General features: G+C 43.8%; 2 protein-coding genes across 7 annotated transcripts in view; both read left to right on the top strand.

The window, feature by feature from the left end:
- Positions 1-24188, top strand: part of TBC1D10A (TBC1 domain family member 10A) — a 470628-nt gene that overhangs the window by 256895 nt on the left and 189545 nt on the right. The gene's annotated exons all lie outside the window — the stretch shown is intronic.
- Positions 3273-24188, top strand: part of NF2 (NF2, moesin-ezrin-radixin like (MERLIN) tumor suppressor) — a 92597-nt gene continuing 71681 nt past the window's right edge. For 3 of the 6 annotated variants that reach the window (XM_063315942.1, XM_063315945.1, XM_063315941.1), the window contains exon 1: positions 3275-4067. In XM_063315942.1, coding sequence (XP_063172012.1) covers positions 3954-4067 — 114 coding nt within the window. In that variant the 5' untranslated portion in view covers positions 3275-3953. Of the gene's footprint in view, positions 4068-24188 lie in introns of all 6 variants that reach the window. The other 3 variants (XM_063315943.1, XM_063315947.1, XM_063315946.1) reach the window with 2 other exon arrangements.

The following is a 24188-nucleotide window of genomic DNA, read 5'->3' as shown; positions in this document are numbered from 1 at the left end:
ACGGGTGTGATTTAAAATGCAAGAGCTGACCTGACAGAGTTCACAACACCTCCATGAACTGGGCTGGCTCTAATCCATGGCCGATTGTTGGCAGCTACAGCCGGCCAGGGAAAGCTGTGTGGCGTCTTCCTGTCTCCTTCAGCCAGGCCAGGGATGCAAATGAGACTCCTGTCTCTGAATTTCTAAATGATCCATGATGACAATTGGGTGGCATTTAGCAAGAACACATGTGGGGCATAGCCACAGATGTCTCTGGAATGGCATGCTTGCTGGATTTCAGTGCACGTTTGCAAATGATCAATGGTAGAGTTCTAGACAAGCTGTGGAAATAATTGGATGGTTCCCCTTGAACTGGAGAATGGCTAGTTAGGAGTCAGATCCTTGGCAGCCAAAAGATTTTCTTGCATGCTGTTAGGTTTGCATAATCATGGCTTGCTACTTAACCCAGGGTGCTGGGTTCACACAATGCACAGAACTTTAGTCACAGGCCTCGGAGGGAGTCAGGCTAAAATAGGCGTGGCTTCTATGATGCAGAAGCTTCATTTCTGCAGTGTGCTTAACTTCCTATTGAATTAACCTCTTAGTTATTAATTAATCCAGCATAGATTGAATCATCATCAAATAAACAGGCTAGCTTGGCCCCAGATATTGTCACAAAGAAAGCAAGGTTAACACTAACCAAGCTTAGTTTATTGTGGGATGCTGGCTCCCAGGTGTTTGATTGATCTAGTGAAGCAAATTGCCCAGTTTTCTCAATATCATTTAGGGTTACTTAACAGATTTTTTCTGGGGGTCTCAGGTTAATAAAGGGGAGAAGTTACTGCTTAAAAAGGCTGTAAATTAAATGCTCTTTGCTTGAAACTGCTGTTCTTTTTCTGTGCATTAAGAAAACTGCCCTGATTCACACATCAGGCCATAACAAGATTTCTTTTGCTTATAGCTTAATATAAACCCAATCTTTTGCATTTTATTTATTCATGTCCCAAAATAAATTGGCATGGCATCTTGTGCTGAGAAAGCCACTGGTTCCTTTCAGATGGCACTGGTTTCACACATCAGACTAAGCCATGAAATGGGTGGTTTAATTTTGGCTTTGTAGACTAGGCAAACCTCAGCCTGGTCATTGTGGCATTGCAATGGTGCAGTGTTATGAACCCAGCTAATCGCGGTTCATTTATTCATCTATGGCTAAACATATGAATCCAGACTAAGCCTGGAGCAAAATGAGGTCAGCAGCTCAAGGTGCCCCTGGTGTGTACCATAATTCACAACTAATTATCTATTTGCTGTTTGATTTTTGTGGTTTTTAACCATTCCCACATCCCTTTTCTTTAAACCAGTTGAAACTAGGGGCTGTGTTCACACAACACACTACCCAGGTCAGTTAAGACCCCAGCAGTTGCTTTCGCACAACACCCTTGACCAGGACTAGAGGACTTGGGTTGAAGATCTCCCAATGACCACCAGGGGGCAGCCAAGAGATTGAGAACACCCAGGTTCTGCTGCCCTCTAGTGACTGATTGTTTTCTCAGCCCTCAGTTGATTGACATTAAGTGGATCCTTTGGCTAATTTAGCTGGTTGGGCAAACTCATCCCGTTCATTTAGTTTATGGTTCGGTATATTGTGTGAATGCACAACACGAGTTCATCTTCGTAAGTACGCGTGTTGCGAGAGCTCAGCCCGAGCGCCTTTCCTTCCTGCTCCGAATTCATTCATTCCTTTCTCCTGTACTTTCTCCTGCCGCCCATTCGCCGTTTCTCGCACCAGAGGGCGCTCTAGGCCGCGCCGCCTCCGGCCTCGCTTCTTTCCTTAGAGGCCAAGAGGGCAGTCAACCCTCCCTCGCGTCTATGGTCTCGACAGAGGGAGGGCCATTCACGTAGATGGACAAGCGCGTTCACCAATCCGGCACTCCCTACCTCATCCCGATTACGGGATGTGGGCACCATCAACGCGCACTAACATTTCCGGCTCCTTAAAGAACGTGCTGAGGGTAGTGATTTGGGACACAGAGACCCGCCGTACAAATTCGCCGCGCAAAAAGGCACCAACGGCACCCCTCAAAAGCCAGGACTAGGCGTCGCCAAGATTTTGGAGGGGAGGGTGAGTCCGGCGAGGCGCCTTGTCGCCCCGCGAATGGCGGACGCCGCCCAGCAACCGGAACTGCTGCGCTGTCATCCGCACTCGGGGACCGAGGTCCCTAGGTCCGGGTGGGCGGTCGGAAGCCGCGGCGCCCCGCCTCCGGGGGCGGGCCTCTCCCTTATCTCCGCCAATGGGAGGAGAGGGGCTAGGAGTGGCCGCTTAGGCTGTGGTGGCCGAGGTGAGGGCAGCGTTTCAGCGCGGGAGGGGCGGGTGGGCCGCGGGGCAGCCCGAGGAGAGCCCCCCCCCGAGTCCCCGTCCCCCTCCCCACTCGTGGGGCGGGGCCCCTCCTCCCCAGCCCCCTCCCACGCGGGAAGGTCCCTGGGCGAGAAGCCCCCCAACTCCTGGGCCTCCCCCCAAAGACTTCATAGAAGCCCCCTATAGGCTTATATAAAAAGCCCCCCAGGTTATGCCCTGTCCCTTGAAGACCCCCATATATTTTAGGGGAGCCCCCATCATAAATACACACACAATGGGAAGCCCCCTCCCCTGCTTATAGGGGGCCTTGCTCTCTTGAAGCCCCCCTCAGGGTATCTATCTGCATATTGGCGTTGAGAGTCCCCCCCCCAATAAGCCTAAAGACATTGGGAATACTGGATTTGTGGTCTCTGGAAGCCGCCCCCTTTATCCCCCCCCCCCAAGTCTTGGATTCAGTAATTTTCCTCCCCCTTAAACAAGGTGCCCCTTTTCTTGCTTGGAGCCCTCCCTCCCATTTCTCTACCCCCCCCCCCCTCCTTATATAGAGAAACCAAATTGGCCTTCAGGAAAATTGCAAAACCGATAGTATCCCTTCCTATTCCGTTGCCTCCTGTTCGGTTCCTGGCTGGGGTGCATGAATGGGATGGTGGCTTGGGACCGACAGCAATGCTGGTTATGGCAGTTTCTGGAATGAAGCTTCCCCGGTCCTCCAGATACGGTCTTTGTCCTCTTATTAACTGAGCTTCTCTTTCTCCCAGGTCCCTCCTGTTCTGGAATTCCCTCCCCGCTTCCCCAGATCAAGGAGGACTGAAGTAGGTTGCTGATTCCTCGCAGGCTGGTTTGAAAGGACGCCTTTTTGTTGCCCTCCAGAAAACCCCAGGAGTACCTCCTGGAGGGTCCAGTCCTGCCTTCCAAATATATATATATATATATATATAATATAAAACTTTGAAAAGGAGGGCACCTCCCCACCCAGGTCAAGACTGGGCCGATTTCAGGCAGTCCTTTCAGACTCTTTCTCTCCCAGACAAAATTGGGAGCCCCTGCCCCCTTTTCCTCCTCTGCCCAAACCCATCCACAGGCAGCTGTTGCATGTCTGTTGGCCCTGTCGCTCTCCCGGGTTAGCGCTTTATCTGTGCCAATCCAATAAGACCTCCATCACTTCCTCTTCACCTCTTCCTGTTTTCCAAGACATTTTCCTTTCGGAGCTTTGAAAGGCTGAGCAGGAGTGGCAGGAAGGAGCTGGTCCCCATAAAAATCCCAAAAGGCCCTTCGCCCTGCTAGTTTCTGCAGATTTGGGTGCCACAACGGGGTGCGCATTTCCTTTTTCATCGTCCCTTTTTTGACCCCATTGGCAAGGAGAACAAGACGGGCAGAACCGCACCTTGGAAACATGTTAAAGGGGCCGAGTCGGACCCCTCATCTTTTTCTCATAGAAAAGCTCAGGACGAGCTGGCTGGTTCTTTGGGGTTTCTTGCGTCTGACCCCCCAGCCTGCCATCTAAACTGTGGGTAGGGTGGTCCTAGTTCCTCTCTACCACTTCCCCCATTTGGGCCTTCCCTGGAGCAGAAAGGTCAGGGTACGCCCTTGGCATTGGGTAAAATTCTGGGGATTTGCCATGGCTGGGGCCATCGCCTCCCGCATGAGTTTCAGCTCTCTGAAGAGGAAGCAGCCGAAAACCTTCACAGTTCGGATTATTACCATGGATGCCGAGATGGAGTTCAACTGCGAGGTAACGACTTTGATTGTACTTTCAGAAGCCGGGGGAGTCACAAACGATCAGATTGATTTAGTACTTATCTGCAGGACGAAGGGGCTGCTGCATCGCTTGGTATTTTAAGTCCCGTCACATAAGGTGGTACAGAGATTCATATTGACACGTCGAAAGTCTTCCCAACCCTCTGTTTATTTTAATTCCAGAAACAGCTGCTCTGAGTCGTAGGAAAACAGCACGATGCTTCTCTCGTTCATCCTCTGTCGCTTCTTTGCTCTTAAGATGCTTCAGGGCAGAGACTGGATTTGCATGTGGTTTGGGGCACAGCATAACCTTCCCCAGCCTGGGTGTTCCCCACCGATGTGGACTTCAACTCCCAGAATCCCCCCAGACAAGATGGCTGTTGCTGAGAATTCTGGGAGCTGGTCCACAAATCTAGAGGGGCACCCAGCCGTTTCTGTCAATCATGGCTTCTGTGCATAGGTGTCTTCTTCAACATCTCATGGTTAATAAACCATGGTTTAGTACGTGCAAACCTGGTCAGAGAGTTGTAAGCACACTTGTACTTTTCCTCTTGAACGCATATTTCTTATAGGTTGCTGTCTCCTGTCTCTTTGGAACAGCGTTCCCCCAGAGATCCATAGCATCCCAACCTCACTGGGGTTTAGAAAAGCGATTCAAACCTGGCTTTTTCAGCAGGCCTTGGGACAGGTGAATTATGAAAGGCTCCCACGTGGAATGCAGATTTCTGTTGGAACAGAAGTTGTTTATTGTCTCTGGGAGAGAACTGTGTGTTGTGTGTTACTGGTTTCACGGTTTATGAATATTTTATGGGATATGGTACAGAGGTTGTTTGGGGTTGGCGAGGACTGGAGCAGTAAATAAACCCAGAAAACTACATAAATAAAGTAAATTAATAATAGGAACAGAGGCAACCGAGAGAGAATCAAATGGAAGATGGCTTTGTCTGGAACTGCAGTTTTTTCCCGGAACGTGGGGGAGCATTGCCAGGGGGAATCTTGGCTCGCTGCCTTTCCTCCTTGGGGCTCCAAGTCTGATGTTGATGAGAGATGGTCCAGATTAAATACACGGATTTGTACACAGATCAGCGGGAAGCTAGATTAGAAACTAATTGAGAAGTGGTAAATTCTCGATTCCCGCATTGGGAATAACCATGAGAATTAAAAAAATGCTTCTAGGTAGAGATAAAAATCTTTTCCAACTTTTATTTCAGTGCTTCTAGTAGGTTTTGATCTGTACTGCATTCCTCTCTCTCGCTCTCTCGCTCATTTCTTGGACCCGTCTTCCTTCCATACGCCTAGAATTGATAATGTTGGTGGGTCCAGGTGCTTTGCTTGTTGTATAGTTCAGTTAATTCTTTAAATTATTCACAGTTATTCACATTTTAAACTGCCCATTAATAACGAGCGGTTAATGACTCTGGGTAACATACTACAGGCAGTCCTCACTTAGCGACCATAATTGGGACAAGAATTTTGGTTGCTGAGCGAATCCAACCTGATTTTATGACTCTTTTGTGGCAGTTGTTAAGCAAACCATGTCATTAAGCGAATCATGCAGTTCCCCGTTGATTTTGCTTGCTGGAAGCCGGCTGGGAAGGTTGAAAATGGTGATCGCATGACTGGGGGATGCTGCGACTGTCATAAATGTGAACCAGTTGCCGAGAGCCTGAATTGTGATCATGTGACAGTGGGGATGCTGCGACAGTCTTAAGTGCGAGGACTGGTCTTAAGTCGTTTTTCCAGCACCGCCGTAAAGCTGAATTGTTGCTAAACGAATGGTCGTTAAGCGAGGACTTCCTGTAGTTAAAAGCAAAAAGATAAAAAAACAAATCAGACATACCGTCATAACCCATAACCCATACTATATCTTAGATTCAATGTAAATTAAACAAGCTTACAAGTCTAACACTTTATTAGATCGTTCAATTTTTTTATGGGCTTCAGTTCTTTAATACTGATTAATGAAGTAAGTTGGTGTTCTTAATAAACTGGAATATTCTAGTACGTTCTAGGGGTAGGAGAGCTGGTCTCTTCCAGAATTTTAAATTACCAGCCTCTACCAGCATGGACAGTGGCAAGGGATTGTGTGAGTTGTAGTCCAACGGATTTCCAAGGCACGAAGTAATTCAAGGGAATTAATTTATCGTCAGTGAAATACGTGGTGAAAAATTTATTGTAACGTTAACTTTCAGAGGCCAGAGCTGACTTTGACCTGGTTTATATCATATGAGGCCATGGTTTGTTCCACTGTGTTTAATAATCCATAATTGACTGGTTTCACATAACCTGCTAAACCCACCACAAGATGGTTGTGACTTGCTTACATTTTGCTACTGGATGCCAATTTAGCATCTTTGCCTTGGGAACTGTCAGAAAATTTTCAACCAGCAGAGGGAGTTTAGTATTATTTTTCAATTTAGAACACTGCTTCTTGATCACTTGAAGGTGCGTGGACTTCACCTCCCAGAATTCCCCAGCCAGCGATGCTGGCTGGGGAATTCTGGGAGTTGAAGTCCACGCACCTTCAAGTGGCCAAGGTTGAGAAACACTGGCTTAGAACAACCCTGGGAAGATTTGGGGTCAAGATGAACTCAGTCCAGAACATTCTCCAAGTACTATTGGCACAGTTTTAGATCCCGTTAGAATATTCACGAACCGGTAGCACAGCACCGAACTGAAAGCCACACCTGTCCTCCTGAAGGAAGGAGGCGTCTAGCAGGTGCACCTTAGTGGAGTCCAGAGGAGAGATCTCATGAAGCTTTCTTCCCCAGTAGGCTTACGATCTGCTTACGTTGGAGAGTGACGATCAGAAGATGAGAGAGTCTGAATTATTGAATTGATGTACAAATTAAAAATAAGGTGGCTGGATGTCAGCCTCGTGGGGTAAACCAGATAGGAATTGCAACAAGATGAGCTGGCGGGGGAATTCTGGGAGTTGAAGTCCACGCATCTTAAAGTTGATGAGGCTGAGAACCACTGCTGCAGAATGTGCACATGCGTGGATTTTCCGCTTTGCTTGCTGCTTTCCTTTTCAGTGGAACCTATTTCCAGGAATATCTGTTCGGAACTGTAATACGGGTCACAGAAACTCCTCCATTTGTTAAAAGGAACAGTTTCCATTATCCCATTTATTACTCTATTTTTCCTTACCAGATGCAAGCCTAAAGCCTTTAATGGCAAATGAAAGCCAGGAAATAACCAGCTTTAAAGGGAGCATTACTTAAAATCACAGAAGCAGCCTCCCCTAATTCTCTAAAAGTTCCCAGCCAGGAGGGAAATTTGGGATCTGTAGCTCGACTCTCTTGTGAGGCACAGACTAGAAAAGGCAGTGAATCTCTCAGTGCCTGTTAGGATAATTTAGGCTTATTCTGGGTGTCTCTTGTTGTGGCCTTTTTCTGTTCCAGATCTGGCATTGATCAGTGTAGTTTACTCAACTGGTGGTTATGCATTTGCAATGCTAATTGCAGCTATTCTGTGAAAGTTGTTCAAATTACTTTCTTCCGCTTTCGCCCGCCGCCACCACTTCCTCCAACTTTATTGACCCCGGCATATGCTGTAATCCAGCCACTATTATTGCTCTGAAATTTCGTGCATTGGGGAAAAGGTAATTAGGACAGTTGGTGATGCTGGTTGGGAATTTCTAGAAAGTGTAGACTCAGCATGCCTGGAGGACCCTTGGTTAGGGAAGACCTGCCGATTCTATTTTCACTAGAAAGCATTTTATCCAAAGGCTTTCTTAGGAGATGAAATGATTAGAGCCCTTTTTGTTCTGTCCTTCCTCCATTTAGTCTTCCATCCACATTTTTCCCATAGGGCACCCAAGAGATAGATGTTTGTTTGATTTTGATGATTTCTTCATGAATTTTGAGTTCTGAAATCTCATTCCATGGAAGTGCCTGTCTTGTTCCAGCTGGTTTCCTGGCATCAGATAACTTCTGCTTTTTGAAGTTGTGCATTGCAAGTGAGCCGAAAACCTTTGCAAGCAACAGAAACAGGAATTATCAAGCCTAACTCACCCTGCTTGCAGCTGCAAGCAGAGTGTTAGCTAGCCTTGTGCTCTGAATTATCTTTTTCTAGAAATTAGTAGGTAACTGCTCACTTTGCCTTTTCAGCAGCGAGTCAAAACCACTCATTTTCAGAAATTTGCAAAGCTGTGTTATCTTAATTGGGGTCACATAGAAAGACTGATAATGCTGAATGTGGGGAGAGAATGACTGAGTTCCTACAACACCAAGTCATAATGTGGCTTGTTTTGGTTTGGTTATGATATTTTACAATCCAACATAGTGGTTGCTAAACTATGATTCATGGGTTGTTCAGCCAATTATGGTTTCATAACTTGTAAAGGATTTGAATACGTGATTTCAGAGGAAAATGCCTACGTAAACCATTGGTAGTTCATAGTCGTCATTTTTTCTTTTCTAAGTTTATATTGGCTGAATTCACATTACACACTCAATGCCAAATCCTTATTTTAGTGTACGGTGTTGTGTGAACTCCCAAAATTGGGTAAGCTGAACAGAACATAGTTAAGCTACCTCGGAGAAACACGTTGTGTAAACAGCCTCAAATCCATAACAATTTGTTGCATGACACAACTTCTCCCGTATGGGTGACCTTTCTTTTTTAATAACACTAGATTTAATTTTTTTTTCCCGGTTATATGACACTCAAACCTCAGCAGAACTAAGACATTTCATTACACTGTCCAAAGAGAAGTAAAACATAATATTGGAAGTGTCAAGTGCCAGTGTGTAGGAGGATCAGATGCCCGACTTGTCAGTTGCTCAGTGTCCTCACAGAAGAAATATTAGTTCTATTAGTTTCATTTTAGAATGAATATGATAATCGGAAGGTAATTTGAATACCTAGACATGCGTTACTGTATTTTTGGAGGGACCAAGAACAAGTGCTTAGAACAGGGTTTCTCGACCTTAGCAACTTTAAGATGGGTGGACTTCATCCTCCAGAATTGCTCCCGGAAAAGCAAGCTGGCTGGGGAATTCTGGGAGTTGAAGTCCACCCATCTTGAAGTTGCTAAGGTCAAGAAACCCTGGCTTAGAAGCTGGTGGTGATGGTTTGTCTCCATCCAGAACTTGATTCAATCACGCGTGTAAAATGTGTACATGTGTGAGGGAGTATTCGCCTTCTCTTTAACACAGGGAAAAATACTTTCTCTTGCCGTCGTGGTTGGTTCCCAGACTGAGAATGGTTCAGGAGATGGTTTATTAGCACCTGCTGTATTTGCAGTGAAGAGACCCACCACTTTGCTCCTTTTACAGAAAGGCAGTAAAAAAGAAAATGATGGAAGAATCTGCTCTAAAATTATGTTGGGGATATATTGGTTGTCGATGGGAAATAGTTCAGTTACTGGAATCCTTGTAGCTCTGTCCCTTTCTTTTTAACAGAACTTGCTAAAGAGACTATGTGGGAATTATGATTGGAAGATAAATTGACTTTAGTTTCAGGCAGATGCCAAGAACCTGACTGAGTTTAAAACCATTTTGCCTTGGGAGCAAAACAGTGGGCAATCCAGGGAGTGCCTTGATAAAAATTTAGTGAAATGGGATAAAATAACAACAACAACTTGAAGAATCTGATTTGTCTCCTGGGAGACTTGACTTGGCCCTTACGAGATAATTGGCTATTGATAATTAAGGATGACTGGAGATATGTTGGACCCATGGGATAAGAATTACGGAATGAGACAGGATTCAGATTTGGTTTTTTTAATATAATTTTTATTAAAAGTTTTCTTAAAAAAGAATAAAAACTACAACAAACTAAACTAGAACAGAAAAATAGAAAGAAAGAGAAAGAAATAACAGCTAAAAGTGCAGTAGAAAAAAAAATAGAAAAAAGAGCAAGTTATAAAGAAAATATAAAGACATAAAGAAGTGGCTTCATCACAGCAGTTGTAAGTAAAATTACATTTTAACCTCTCTCTCTAAAGTTAGATCATGACTCTCTTCTTCCTATGATCTATCCTGTCTAATCATCAAAGCCATAAATCACAAGTTCATTTTTTTTTCATTTTTACACAAAAAGTCCATAAGGGGTTGCCAGTTGCCAAGAAATGTAAAAATTGTCTTTTATCAAAGAAGTCAGTTTATCCATCTCAGCAAGATCTGTCAATTTCACCAATCATTCCTCCATGGTGGGTAGTGCCGAATCTTTCCATCTTTGGGTGTGTAAAAATCTCACCCCAGGAATCATATATTGAAATAATCTTCCATGACTCTTTTCTAACTGTGTGTCCATCTATCTGAAAAGGAAAAATTCTGGCTTCAGTTGAATATTAATCTTTAAAATCCTCGAGACAGAATTCATAGGTTGTGTAGGCCAGAATGTGGGTTGAGCCAGATGGACATCCATGGGGGGACAAAGGGATACAAGTGATATCATACTTGCCGTGACATCACTGCACGTGAATTTGCATTGTTTGAACAGTGACATCGTGGTATGTATGATGTCAGCTTGACTTGTACTGGACACTAATAGTGAAACATGATTGACACAGTGGACACGCTTGACATTAACTGTGTGATGATGACAGGGCACATGTGACATCAGCAAGCCTTGAACCTAATGTCTTTAGTTAATCTACGTGAACATAACTAATTATGGATTATTTAATAAGCCAGTGTTAAATCATGGCTTGATGTGACCTGCAAATTCAGCTTGAGGCTGACTTTTCTTTTAATACTAAAGCCAATGTAGAGGCATTTCTCTATTAAGCTTTTGGGGATTATAGCAGAAATAAATAATAACATTAATATGCCTAGAATGTTGCAGTTTGCAGAAACCTCATATTATTTAGTTCAAAGAAGCAGCAGTTAATGTTTTTCAGGTGTGTTTTGCAGGGGGGAAATGTTCATCAGCAGTTTTTTTTTTTTTTTTCCATTGATATTCTGACAGTTGCTTAAATGAGTGTTATAAAAATGTTGAGTCCTTGGTGCTCTCTGAGCTTGGTTGTTTGCTGGCAGACATTTCATCGTATCAATGAACATGGTCAGTACGAGTGAGTGTGGAGTTTGCTGCCTGTTTATATTCAATAGCTGGCCCTGCCAGTTTTGGTATGGATAGAGTTTCCTCCTTGGTGGTGCTCTACCCTGTTGCTCTTGACTTTCTTAAAAGGCTGTGCTGTGGTTTATTTTACTTTTTATGTATTATGTGTGTTCAGTTATCTTTTTAGTACTCTCACCTCGTGATAAATCGAAGGACTTTTGCAGGAAACACAATCCTCCAATTCCACGTTCATATGAGGTGTGGGAAGGCCTGGTCTGGGTGGACTTGCTTAACAACCATTCCTTTAGTGATGGTTCAAACTTACGTTGGTGCTGAAAAAACCAACTTGTGACTGGTCCTCACACTTACGACCGTTGAAGTGTCCCCATGGTCACATGATCATGATTTGGGCGCTTGGCAACCAGTTTGCATTTATGACAGTCGCAGCGTGTTGTGGTCACGTGATCACCATTTTCGACTTTCCTGGCGGGCTTTTGGCAAGCAAATTCAATAAGGAACTGTGTGATTCACTTAACGACCACATGGTTCTCTTAATGCCCATGGTGATTCGCTTAATGACTGCTGCAAGGAAGGTCTTAAAATCGGGTTGGATTTGCTTAATGACTGCTTCATTTAGCAACCAAAATTCTGGTCCCAAGTGTGGTCATTAAGTGAGGACTACCTGTATGATCTTTCAGGATCTGATAAAAATGAGGGGTGTCTGCAAGGGGAGGTCAAAAACGTCAAGATCCCATGTGCCTGCCATCTTGGCTTTTTTTGATGCCCGCCCCGCACCCCACTGTTGTGATGGATATAGGCCAGGTGGACCCAACTGGTTAAACCATGTTTGTTTTTTGACTTAATGCACTGGGTGAGTCCAGCCATAGTGGGCATAAACAAAACCCTTGTTCGATGGGATCTTGATACTCATGGTTGATAACCATGAATCTGAACTCAATATCCGTGATGGTCTGAGGTTTGGGGCATGCTATTCTCAGCAGTCTGTCATTGTGCACATGTGCAGAAGTACCAGTCAGGCCTCTCCCCACTTAATTTCCCAGTGATCCCAAGTCCTTGTTCTCCTCACCGGGACATAGGCCCTGTAAATTCTGAAGCCCGTTTGTACAGGCATCACTGAATACAAACTTCAGATGGTGCAGGCCCTGAAATTGATATCCCTCTATCTTTGAAAGATCTCAAATCTTGATCTCAAACAAGCAAGGAACCTTAAAAGGTACACCCCACACCTTGACCTGATACTGGGGGGAATGGTATTGTCATCCTGAAATCATGAAGGTATCAAAAGGAGAAAATGTTGCTGTGATATTACAAGTGATTCTATAACTGGATGGGATGAAGGTGGTCCTGATTAATATTCAGTGGTCTCACAACCTGCCGAGAAACAGGAATGTGGTTAAACCGACTTGAAGCAGTGTCTACAGTGTTACCGAGTTTAAATTTGATATAATTGGAGGATGGCAAGGAAATTCAGCGTAGTCACATTTGATTTTAAAAGAGGAATCTTCTCCAAAATGAGACCATTAAAAACAGAAAGTAAGTTAAAAGGGTCAGGTCTCTGTAAATTCACTCAAAGCTGCTGGGCATGTAAGGTAGTACCACGTCCAAGCGTTACTAAAATCGTAATGAAAAGTGGCGATGAGCTTGTTAGGAGAGAAAAAAAGTCATCCTTTGTAAAACGGATGCCTTGCACATAAGTTTATATAAAAGAAATGCAAGGGGAGAATGAGGGATTAGGGAAAAAAAAGATTTTTGAAGAGCCCTTTGTCAGCTACAGGAAAGAAGGTATAAAATACATCAAAAGCAGAACACTGGCTAACGTTATGCCAGCCATGTCCAGAAAGCATCCACAACGTTTTAAGAGCAAGCTGTGTGATGAACGGGATGTGAAAGGATGCAGCTCTTGAAAAAAATGCCCTGTGGCTTAAAGTGGGCCAACATCACCTGGTCTGTTTCTGAGAACAGTGGCATATTTCTGAAAGCAAGGCGGTGATTTGAATCTACTGCACAGCAGGGAAGGAAAACATGGATCTGTCCTAGTGACAGAAAGCTATCTAAGAGAGGTGACGCATTAGCGCATGAGCAAAAAAACACCTGTAATTGTAGTAAAGACATGGCTTTGGATGCCATATCATTTTTATGGCCTGTCATACTTGGGTCAGCACACTTGTTAGCCCGCTAATATCATATTAAATGATGCATGGTATGTCAAAATCAGATTGGCACTTGGAAAGCTCTAGCTAAGTGGGAGGCAGGCCGTCTCTGTTAAATTGGGGGGAAGTGCATGCTGTAAATTGCGTGTCTGATAAAACAGAAAAAGGGGACAGAAATGCCCCATTATACTCGGTGCTGTGGAGGTATAAGGATGGCATAAGAAGTCAGCATCTGATTATTGCTCAAATTAAGGCATAAGGCAAGGATGAAGTAAGAGCACAGCTGTAGGCAGCAGGACCTTGCAGATCGGTTTTGAATTCATCACAGATGGCGGACAACAGGAAGTAACCTTGGTTATGCCACCACCAAACAACTTTATTCCTTTCATGAGAGCCAGTATGGTGACATGGTTTGGCTAATATCAGGGAGACTTGTATTCAAGTCCACTTTTAGCCAAGAAAATATATTGAGTTATTTTAGGTTAGTCACTTTCTCAGCCCAGCCAATTTTACAGGGTGGTGGTTCTGACGATAAAATCAAGGCTAATCCCCTTGGGAATCTGTTTTAGGCTTTTGGGGGAAAGGAGGGTTATAAATTTAAGAAATCAGGGATATACTATTTACGAATATGTTTTCCCCTTTAATAAATAGACTAAATATGCATTCTGCTTACTGCCAGATTGTTGGTAATCATTAGCATTGCAAAGCTTGGAGCTGAAGATATTTTATGGATATTGCTGTGTTTTTGTAAATATGGCAACTTGGCAAGGGGCGTTTCAGATACCATGTGGATGCTACACACAAATCACTTGGCCTGATCTTAGGAACATTACCCAGATCCATGAACAAATAGACCTGTTTATTTTTAAAGCTGTTTCAGCAGGGTGACTGAAGGTTGCTGTGATACCCAAGCTGAAGGTGATATTGCCTTCACATCCCATTAGAGCAGGGCGGGTGGTCTTTTTGAGCTGAGGGTCACACAGAGTCTTGGAGTGGAGGTCCATAGGCTGCGTGTGGATGAAATTAATCTGATTTAAATTAAAAGTGTTAAATATTATTCATAGAGAAGTTATCCATAATTCAGTACTTTATTTTTTCCAGTCCCTTAGAGCTGCCTGCTCTAGGAGAAAGCTGAATTTAAACAAAATTATATTTTACAGTGTTTTGCTTTTAACAGTTTTAAGTAATGTAAGGTTGAGGAATTTTACCATGAAAACAAGCTCACCCCGGCCCCCATTAATTATATATAATAAATTCCAGTGCAGATCTGAACCAGGAATTAGAGTTGCCTTTCTATCAGAGAGAGAGCTACAGTAATAATATCTTTGTTTATTGGAAAGTCAGATTCTGTAAGCTTGTTAATCCAGTTCAGTGATCATTGGAAGACCCCAGACTGCAATCTTAAATTCCAACATTGCGTAAATACCCTAGTCTTTACCTTTTCCTCTTGGTTTCTGCCTCTGGTCTATCCTTCCTTCTACTCCGCTAGTAGAATTCAAGTCTCGTTGTCTTATCCGTACTTGTTTGTCTACCTTGGTCCCCGTGGAGCAAGCCAAGTGTTTTTGTCTTGGCGCCTTACACTGTTTACTGTATCTCCTTGGTGGATTAGCAGAAATGACTTTTAATTAAAAAGTCATTATCAAGTTGTCATGCAGCATAAGAAAATAAAAATAGCTTTTCACAGCTCCTGCATGCGGCCCAGTTAATTCGCCCTTTATCTATCCCTGACATCTCTTTGTCAGAGAAAGAAATGGAAGGGAGTCCCATGATTTCTGCAGGTCTAAAATATTTTATTCACTTGATGCTCATCTGCCTCCTGGCCCAGGGAGTGGGATCAGGGCATTTCCCATTAGATAGCAGTTGTTTTGGACTTGTTTCTCTTCAAATTGTAAAGTGTTCCTGTTAAATGCACCAGTATCTTCAGCATCAGCAGCAGGAAAAGAAACTGGCTTTTAATGAAAGGAAAGAAAGCATCCATTTTGCCCCTTTTGTTTCTCTGAAATTTCAGCCCTCTGCTCTGGTTCATGCTGGAAATGACTGCCTCTTTACAGATACCCCTCCTTCTTCAAGTTGCCCTCAGGCTGGTCTGTGTGTTGCAATTGCATCTTTCTTGATCGGAAGTTTGATTTAAGCCCGTAGGATATAATTGCCCAGTTTGGGTGCTGTTTATGTGATAACTTTTTGTTGGCTGGATCTGGGTACACGAAATGAATTCAGGATCAGGCAGTCAATGAAAGCTATGTTGTGCCGGCATGTTTTAATACATCTGACTGTTGATGCCCAGTTTCTCCTGAATAATAATAATAATAATTGACTTTATCGACTTTTCAAGAATTCACAAACGTTATTCTTTAATCCTTGCCACAGCTTTAAAAGATAATCATATTATCCTGCTAGGTGAATGAATAAAGGGGGTGATTGCAGCTTCCCAAGAAATGAGTTTATAGTAGAAGTGAAGTTTGAAACGAGCTCCTTGTGATATATAACAGCTCACTTTGCTATTAGCAAGAAAGAGTATGAATTACTCATTTATCCTAGATTTCTTTTTTATCTTCTTTTTTAAAAAATGTTTTATTGTAATTTCTTTGTGGTGAGCTGCCCAGAGTTGTTGAGAATTGGGCGGCATACAAGTTTAATAAATTATTTCTGAGCGAGTCTCGAATGTAGATGTGCTTTCCTGAATGGGAGCAATTCTGCTGATGTTCTTTCGGAATTGCTTTGGATAAGAAGCATGGGCATCCTCCTTGATAGACAAGGGTTTGGGCTTTCTAAGACCTTGTCATTACAGAATTAATCTTTTACCATGTCCTGTAGTGTTTACAATTGTAATTCTACCACAGTGTTTACAATTTTTTTTTTTTTTTTGCAATTTTGGAATGACAGGTCCCTCAGGGTAAGTATTGCTGCAGCAGGTGGCAGGACCTAATGAATTGTGGCTGATTCCCAAAAGCAGGAAGATGGGGCAGACTCCTGGTGATTTCTTGGACAATCCCATGCATTTTCCTGGCAACAGGATGGAGGTGCTATGCCACTGACTTCTGGGCTGTTTTTCCAGTTTCTCAGTCTAGCCCTGGGTTTCCCTGGTGCCTGCTGTCCAAATGCTGACTGGACCAGGCCTTGTTTAGCTTCCGCACTCAGACCGGGTTGGCCAAATGCTGCCGCCGCTGCTGCTTGAAGAACGGGAAGACAAAAACCATCCTCACAAGTGTTGTCCCGAGCTCTTAAAAAAACGAATTAGAGCGTAGTCCAGTACGGGGTGTCCTTTCCGGTGAATTTCTGCTTTGCATTTTGTCCCTTGGTCTCCCTCTGACTAGGCCTGGTACTTTCCAAAGGTTCATAACCAGGGTTTCTCAACCAGGGTTCCGTGGCACCCTCGGGTTCCGCGAGAGGTCACTAGGGGTTCCCTGAGCGATCACAATTTATTTAAAAAATTATTTCAAATGCAGGCAGGTTTACATTAAAGAGATACGTTTCATTCTTTATTTTTTGTTTAAGAACGCTGTTAGCGCATACTGCATATACAGGTCTACCCATGAAACGAATATCAATTTTGTAAATCTGGCCTGCGTTTGAACCTGAATGGGCAGGGGTTCCCTCAGGCCTGGAAAATATTTCAAGGGTTCCTCCAGGGTCAAAAGGTTGAGCAAGGCTGTTCATAACTAATTGCCAGAGGAGCAGTTGCACGTCTCTTGTGGAAAGGACACTGCGCCCATACAGAATGCACACTCAGAGTGACGCTCCAGTGCCTGCCAATTGCAAATGACTCCTGTTGAAGGTTAATAAATAATGTACAGCCTCTTAATAGGTTTTCCCCACCCCTCCAATCTGACATCCCAACCGGAGGAGGATCTGTCAGGAGCCTGAGTCAGAGCCCCCCACCCCCGGCTTTCTTCCGCCCGGCGCTTGCTGGATTTTAAGTACTTGTTCCTGTTTACTTAAAAACATTCTGCGCTGACAAATTACAAGAGCTTTGCATTTAGTAAAGATCGTAAATCCCCAGCCCACGACATATTAGCCACGCGGCACTTAGCCTCATTTAATCAGGGAGTTTGTCCCCGTATTCTTCCGAGACTTGAGGATATAGCTAACAAGCCATGTTAAGATAAGGCTAATGGAATATGACAAGGCTACCTGTGAAAGAAGATTTGTTTTGCTCTCCTGCCAGGAATTCTGTGGTGGAATTGAGTAGAAGAGGGACCATGGGAGGACCCAGCCCCGTGTCCCCTGGACGGCAGCGGAGGACTTTCGGTCTTGCCATTCAATTACCGGTCCACCTCTAATGTGGTATTCGTTACTTGGGGATTGTAGCTATATTACAACTTTCTGGCCACAAGCCAGATTATGGCTGGGAAGGCAGTTTTCGGATTGCCGGCCTTCCTTTTTAATGGCGTGACCTTCACCCAGTGCATTTTTGTGTTAGGTCTGATCGTGGCTGCAGGAAGAAAGACGGAGGCTTAGGTTTTCATTCTTGATTTCCTACCTTACTTCCTTCCCTCGCAAGTTTCTGCCTCTGAAGAACCATGGTAACCATGCTGGCTTACAGGGGACGGATTCCATCATTGACCACAAGGGGATTTATGCTGGCCACTGAGTCCATAAAATGCAGGGAGCGCAGGCAGTCTTCATTAAGTCCCCCACCCCCATTATCTTGTCCTCAATCAATTCAGGGCGATAGGAACAAGACATTAAATCAATATGTGGATTTCAGTACGATTTACAGTCACCGTGCTACCTTAAACCAAAAAAGGAGCCTAACCATTTTGTTGCTGTTTATTTCAATTTGTAGTTAATTGTTTCAGTGCCTTGGGTTCTCTGAGCTGATCCCAACAGAACAAAACATACATGACAGTTAAAGAAGGACCAAAGTCATCCATCCCACTTAAAAGTCCAGAGTGAGAAGGAAGGTCTTATCTCGATAGACCCTCAGATTATCAGACCCTAAATCGCTTAGAATTAAAATTAATAAAATTTAAAATAAAAGTTTAAAATAAATTATACACACACAGAGATATTTAAATAAATCAAATCAAATCAATTTTGATTCGGTCATAGACCAGCAAATAAAACTGAAGATTCACATCTAATTAGAATAAAAGGAAAAACACTTAAAATTCTAAAGGTATCTAAGAAAAATGAGAAGAGATACTGTGGTGTACTGTACAAACCATAGAACAATACTTAGCTATGGTCAGTGAAGTAAAGTCTGATTGGTCTGATAGTAATAAGATAGAATGAATCCGAATGACCCGGACATTTAGTAAAAAATGGAGATAATAATTCCTGGCGAGCATCTGCATAAGAGGACAATAAAATTGACGTGTTCCATCATTTCAATTATTCCTCCACCACAAAAGGGTTTCTTTTTTTGTCTTTGTTCAAAAGGGATGTTTCGGCATCTCCTTTCAGTAACAGCTGTTGGAAAGGCATTGAATCTAGCCAAAGATAAAGCCCTTCTAAATTTCAGAATTGTTATGCAGCTACGGTATCTGGCTGGTTGGAGAAGAGGTGCAGAATAGCCCCCAAAAATGTTTTTAGGTAGACCTGAGAAAGGTTAACATAAAGATTAAAATCCCTCTTCTCGGGCTAGCTGGCAACTAGCCCATGGCTTTAAGTAAGAGTATAAGATGAACCTGGTGGTGTGACCTGGCCAGTGGTTGAGCTACTGCACTTCACACTTTGGTCTTCTAACAAAGAATGCCACATTGGCAAGGGAGCAAGAACAGGGGAGTTTGGTGGGCACCGTAGTCTGGTGCATCTGGAATTCATCTAGACGAGGAAGGTTGACTCGGAATATCTCTGCTGACAGATTCTGTCAGTCTGTCCCCAGCCTGTATCGATGGGGACCACCGCTCCCAAAATTCCCAGTCAGTCTGGGCAACTTTTGCTAAAATTGCCATAAGCCTGCTTTGCCCATGTAAAAATCAGTTTACCTGATCCTATTCTTGGGATTAAAAGTGTAGAATTCATACGAATACATAGGAACGAGTGAACCAATATTTGATCTTAGTCAAGCCAATTAAATTGCAAAAAGAAAATGGGAGGTTTTTTTTTTTAAAAGCCATCGAGGTGCACAGCTCCCTCTTGGAGCAATGGCCATTAAATTGGTGTCACTCCATTTGTGAGTCAAGCCTAAAGCTTAATAGCGTCAGCAGTCATGGAAAAGCGAGTTGAGAACGTCTGTGGCCCAGTCGCGGCGAAGGATGGCTGCTAGAAATAACTTGGAGATATATGAAAGAAACCTTAGAAGTGTTCTTACCAGCAGCTTCCCTGTTTCCTCCTCCCTGGTCCCGAGAGCTGCGGCGTTTTAATGTTTTCAGAACTTCATTAGAGACTTTGCAGCAGGTTACATAAGGCTGCAATTCATTTGCAGTCTGTGGCTGGTCTTGAATTCCAGGGAGGGGGAGCCTCCCTGTCCTTCACAGCCAAAGCGCAGCTGGAGTTTGAAAACACTGATTCCACTGGGTACCAATTGCATCTGGGTACCGATTGCATCTTTTCTCTGGTAGCAGCCGGTGCTTCCTATGAGCCTCCTTCGCCAGCGCTTTCAGCAAGGGAAGAATATCTGCGTGCCGCCTCTCTTCCTTCTCTGCCTCGCTCCCTTGCAGCCCTTCCCTTTAGAGCCAGAACAGTAAAGAGAGCCTTCCAGAAGACAGAAAAGGGGGGGGGGCGGAAGCCACTGCTAAAAGGCTACAGAGGTGTGTGTGTGGGGGGGTATTTAGTATGAAACAAACCTCATTCGAAAAATACTAATCCAGTGTCCCATGCTTTTTCGTCCTTTTTTAGCTCAAACACAATTTGCGAGCAAAGGGAATCAACTAAGCTGTTTGCAGACAGGGGTGATTTTGTGTTCTTGATCTTGACTAGGTTCACACATCACCTTAATCTGTGGTTTGTTTATTTATTAAATCAGTTCAATGGTGTCGGGTTCTCAGAGGCTGCCTGGACGAGTCCTTGCAGTTTTCTTGGCAAGGTTTTTCGGAAGCGGTTTGCCATGGCCTCCTTCCCAGGGCTGAGAGCAAGCGACTGGCCCAAGGTCACCCAGCTGGCTTTGTGCCCAAGGTGGGACTAGAACTCAGGGTCTCCCGGTTTCCAGCCTGGTGCCTGAACCACGACACCCAACTGGCTCTCGTGATTTATTTAAAACAGTTTAGAAGCCTCCACAGGCATGGTTCACTCATCACACTAAGCCCACCCCCAACCAACTTCATTACAGTTTAGCCACGTGAAGTGTGAGTCCAGCCATGGGTCCTGCAATGGGCGCCAGCAGATGACTGGTTGTATACAAGCCCAGTTGTAAAAAGCACTTTTGTCACTTTTGCACACCTCTCATTTCTTCTGAGGAGGCCTGCGCAGAAAGGCATTCGGTAGACTGTGGTCCAAGATCACCCTTTATGGGGATGGGATGTTCTCGTGGTGTTTGCTTTCATGCCCTTGGATCTCATTGCAGTCTTACTCTCTTGTTCCTCCTCTAACAGAACAGGAGCAGGACCCGACTCTTGAGTTTACTGCTCTCTAAATTCCTGCGGAGTAGGGATCTTGGCCGAGCTTCTCGGTCTTAAAAGCACTTTGCCTTTCCCTTCTTCCCCGGAGACTTTAGCCTTGTGTCAGTCACTTTTGCATAAGGCTTGGCGGAGCCCTGCCAGAAAGGTAGTGGGAGGCGCGAGAACCGAACGCCCTTTCCCATTATGCAGCGCGCAGTCGCCGCAAGGGGGCAGTGGGTGATAGCAGCTGCCGGAACTGAGTAACGCTGAAGCAGAACAGGCCAGGCCACGTTTCAAGACGGATATTGATGCTATGCAGGCGATCCTGTTGAAGAGGGGGGCAGTGTTATGCCAGAAGGGTGGGTGGTCTTGCCTTGTCTTGAAGAGCTCTGACTCCGGCATTTACTTCTTTGCTTCCGCACAACTATGGCTGGCTCCCCCCCACCCTCCTAAGCAGTGTTTTTATCCTGGTGAGGTATTAAATGATATGCACCTCTCTGGAAGTCTCTGGATTTGGGAATGGTGCAGCTTCCTGATTATCCCCAGCTTGTGGTGTGGTCTTCCATTCTGTACAACAGCTCTTCCCGACTTGTCATCCTCCAGAGCAGCCTTTCTCAACCGTTTGACCCTGGAGGAACCCTTGAAATATTTTTTCAGGCCTTGGGGAACCTCTGCCCATTCAGGCTCAAATATAGGCCAAAGTTACAAAATCATTATATTCTTTTCATGGGTAGGCCTGTACAAATGGATGAATAGTGTTCTTAAACTGAAAATAAAGAATGAAACTTGCCTCTTTAATTTGAAACGATTTTTAAATAAATCATGATCTCCCAGAGAACTCCTAGTGACCTCTCGTGGAACCCTAGGGTGCCACGGAGCCCTGGTTGAAAAACCCTGCTCCAGAGGGTTGCTGGACTATAAAAACCATCATTCCTGGCCCATCTAGACCATACTGTCTAGGATAGCATGAATCAATTCTCTGAAAATGTGTCAGTGTGAACAAAGATACCCAGCGCCATGCACTTCTTGATTGTGTGTGTGTGTGTGTGTGATTCTTTGTGACTCTGTATTGTGGACTTGGTTTGAATGAATGCTGCAAAAGGCGGTGGGTTCTTCCCACCCCAGCTTCCTTTTAAAGCAACTTTGGTTTCATCCTGTGAAGTCACATAAAAGACTTATATTGCCGCCTGTCTCAGCACAGCTAACAACTATTTAAAACAAGAGCAATAACACAAATAAATAAAATAACAACAGCCACGCCAATACAATGCCATGCCGTTGAGACCTTACTCAGAACCCCCTAAAACATATGAATCATCATACAAACCAGGCTTGCCACATATCCTGGCCCAGTCTTGGGGGATCAGCCCAGTCTTTAGGGGGTTATAGAAAGCCAACGAGATGAGGGATCCAGATCTTGGGGGCAATGTTGATATACAGGGCAGGTGCAACAAAGAAGGCCTGTTGCCTATGTCCTATTGCCTGGCACTGCTTCACAGAAGGGACCCAGCATATGTTTTGAAGAAAGCGGTTTTTCCCCCCCCTAGATCAGTGGAACCTTGTTAAGCATTTGGGCAAATCTTGAGTTGATTTTCTTGCTACCAGTGGAAGCTTGTTTTAAATGGGGAAATGGATATCCATAGACGTGTTAGGTTGCTTGGAAGTTATTTCCAAATATTACGGCACAGATTTAATAAACATCTTGGCTTTGTTTAATCCCCTAGAAACATTGGGAACCATACGTAATGTCCTATTTGTAAATCATTTCTCCACCTGAATCTGTATGTAGTACGTATGTAGTAAGTTGTTGAAGGAAGCTCACTTTTGAAGAAAAGCAATAACAACTCAATACTTGGTTATTTTTCTTACCTTTCTCCATATTTCCATGAACTGCATTTCCTTTCCTCTCTTTTTCTTGCATGCCTTGTACTTTGGGTTTGTTCACCAGCACCAGTGTAAATTGGATGAAGTTTACCCACTGAAACATAAACAGGAATTTAAATTATACATCCTGTTAGATGGGATGAGACAGACTATTTAATGCAATCATGTTATGTACCTGCAGAGGTTTGTTTTTTGTTTTTTTTTGCTCACCTGATAAGATGGACCAGTTTTGTGTGCAGAAAGCAGGTTAATAAAATACATTGCAGGCTAGTATTTCCATAACACTGGTAGCTGGAGAGTTCCTATGTGGAAGCTGGGCAGCCTGTTGAAGGCAGGCTAGATGATCTTTCACCATTCCCTGTGCTTGCGTGCATGAAATTTCTAGCCTCTAATAGCGAGTAAACAAATGGGAAGGCAGATGTACTGTATGCAGGTAGTCCCCAGGTTAAAAATATTTACATTAAGTTTAACTAATTTTAATTAATTAATTTAATTAAGTTTACAGATGGCCGATAGTTAAGAATGGAGCTTATTGTAGTAAAATTTGAGTTAAATACACAATACTACACATACATCTGACTTACATACAAATTTGACTTAAGGACAGACCTTCGGAATGGAACTTGTTCTTAAACTGGGGACTATCTCAGATAGTCCCAGGTTAAGAATGCCCGGTTTACAGACGACCTGTAGTTAAGTGTGGAGCCCATTGTAGTAAAATTTGAGTTAAATAGACAGTGATTCGAGTTAAATACACAATACTACTTATATAGTGTTACACAATAATATTGGTCCGGCTTATAGACAAATTCGACTTAAGGACAGACCTTGGGAGTGGAACTTGTTCTTCAGCTGTATACTCAAGTATAAGCCAATCCATGGATAAGCTGACCCTTGAATTTTTAACCAAAATACCATGAAAAATGTGCCACCCGCGGATAAACCGACCCACATTTTTCATGGTATTTTGGTTAAAAATGTGTGAGTCGGCTTATCTGCAGATGGGCTTATATGCGAGTATGTATGGGAAATACAGGTACTTTAAAAAAGCATCACCATATATACTTGCGGATAAGCCCATCTGTGGATAAGCTGAAGCCAATTTTGGGTATATTTTGGCACCTAAAATTCTCAGCTTATCCACAAGTATGTACGGTAGCTGAAATTGCTGGAATGCATAGCACCGTAACAAAATTTTACAAATCAAGAGGCAAAAATAGAGACTACTTTGAGTCCAGCTCAACTTTCTGTGGGCACCTGGTCACATCCATGGAGTTTCGTTGACAACAGTATGGAAATGGCTTGCCGCTGCCTTCTTCTGGATCTTTGTCCACTTTCCAGTCTAAGAAATTGCAGCTCCGGAATTTTCCTATACAATTATTAACCTTGCTTAGTTTGGAGGGATCAGCTAAGGCTAGTTCGCTAGGTGTTGCTACCTGTTCTGACAAAGTCTAGGTAGATGGCCATATGTCATAATACTTCAGCATCTCCTTCCAGTGTCTTCTGAAGTGTAATGGTATGAGAATTCCACAAGATTTTGTTAGCCAAAACATTTGGAATTCTTGGTAGAGG

This window comes from Candoia aspera, chromosome 15 (genome assembly GCF_035149785.1).
Source record: "Candoia aspera isolate rCanAsp1 chromosome 15, rCanAsp1.hap2, whole genome shotgun sequence".
Taxonomy (NCBI): domain Eukaryota; kingdom Metazoa; phylum Chordata; class Lepidosauria; order Squamata; family Boidae; genus Candoia; species Candoia aspera.
Note: the sequence above shows the minus strand (reverse complement) of the source record. Positions and strands in the feature narration are given on the sequence as shown.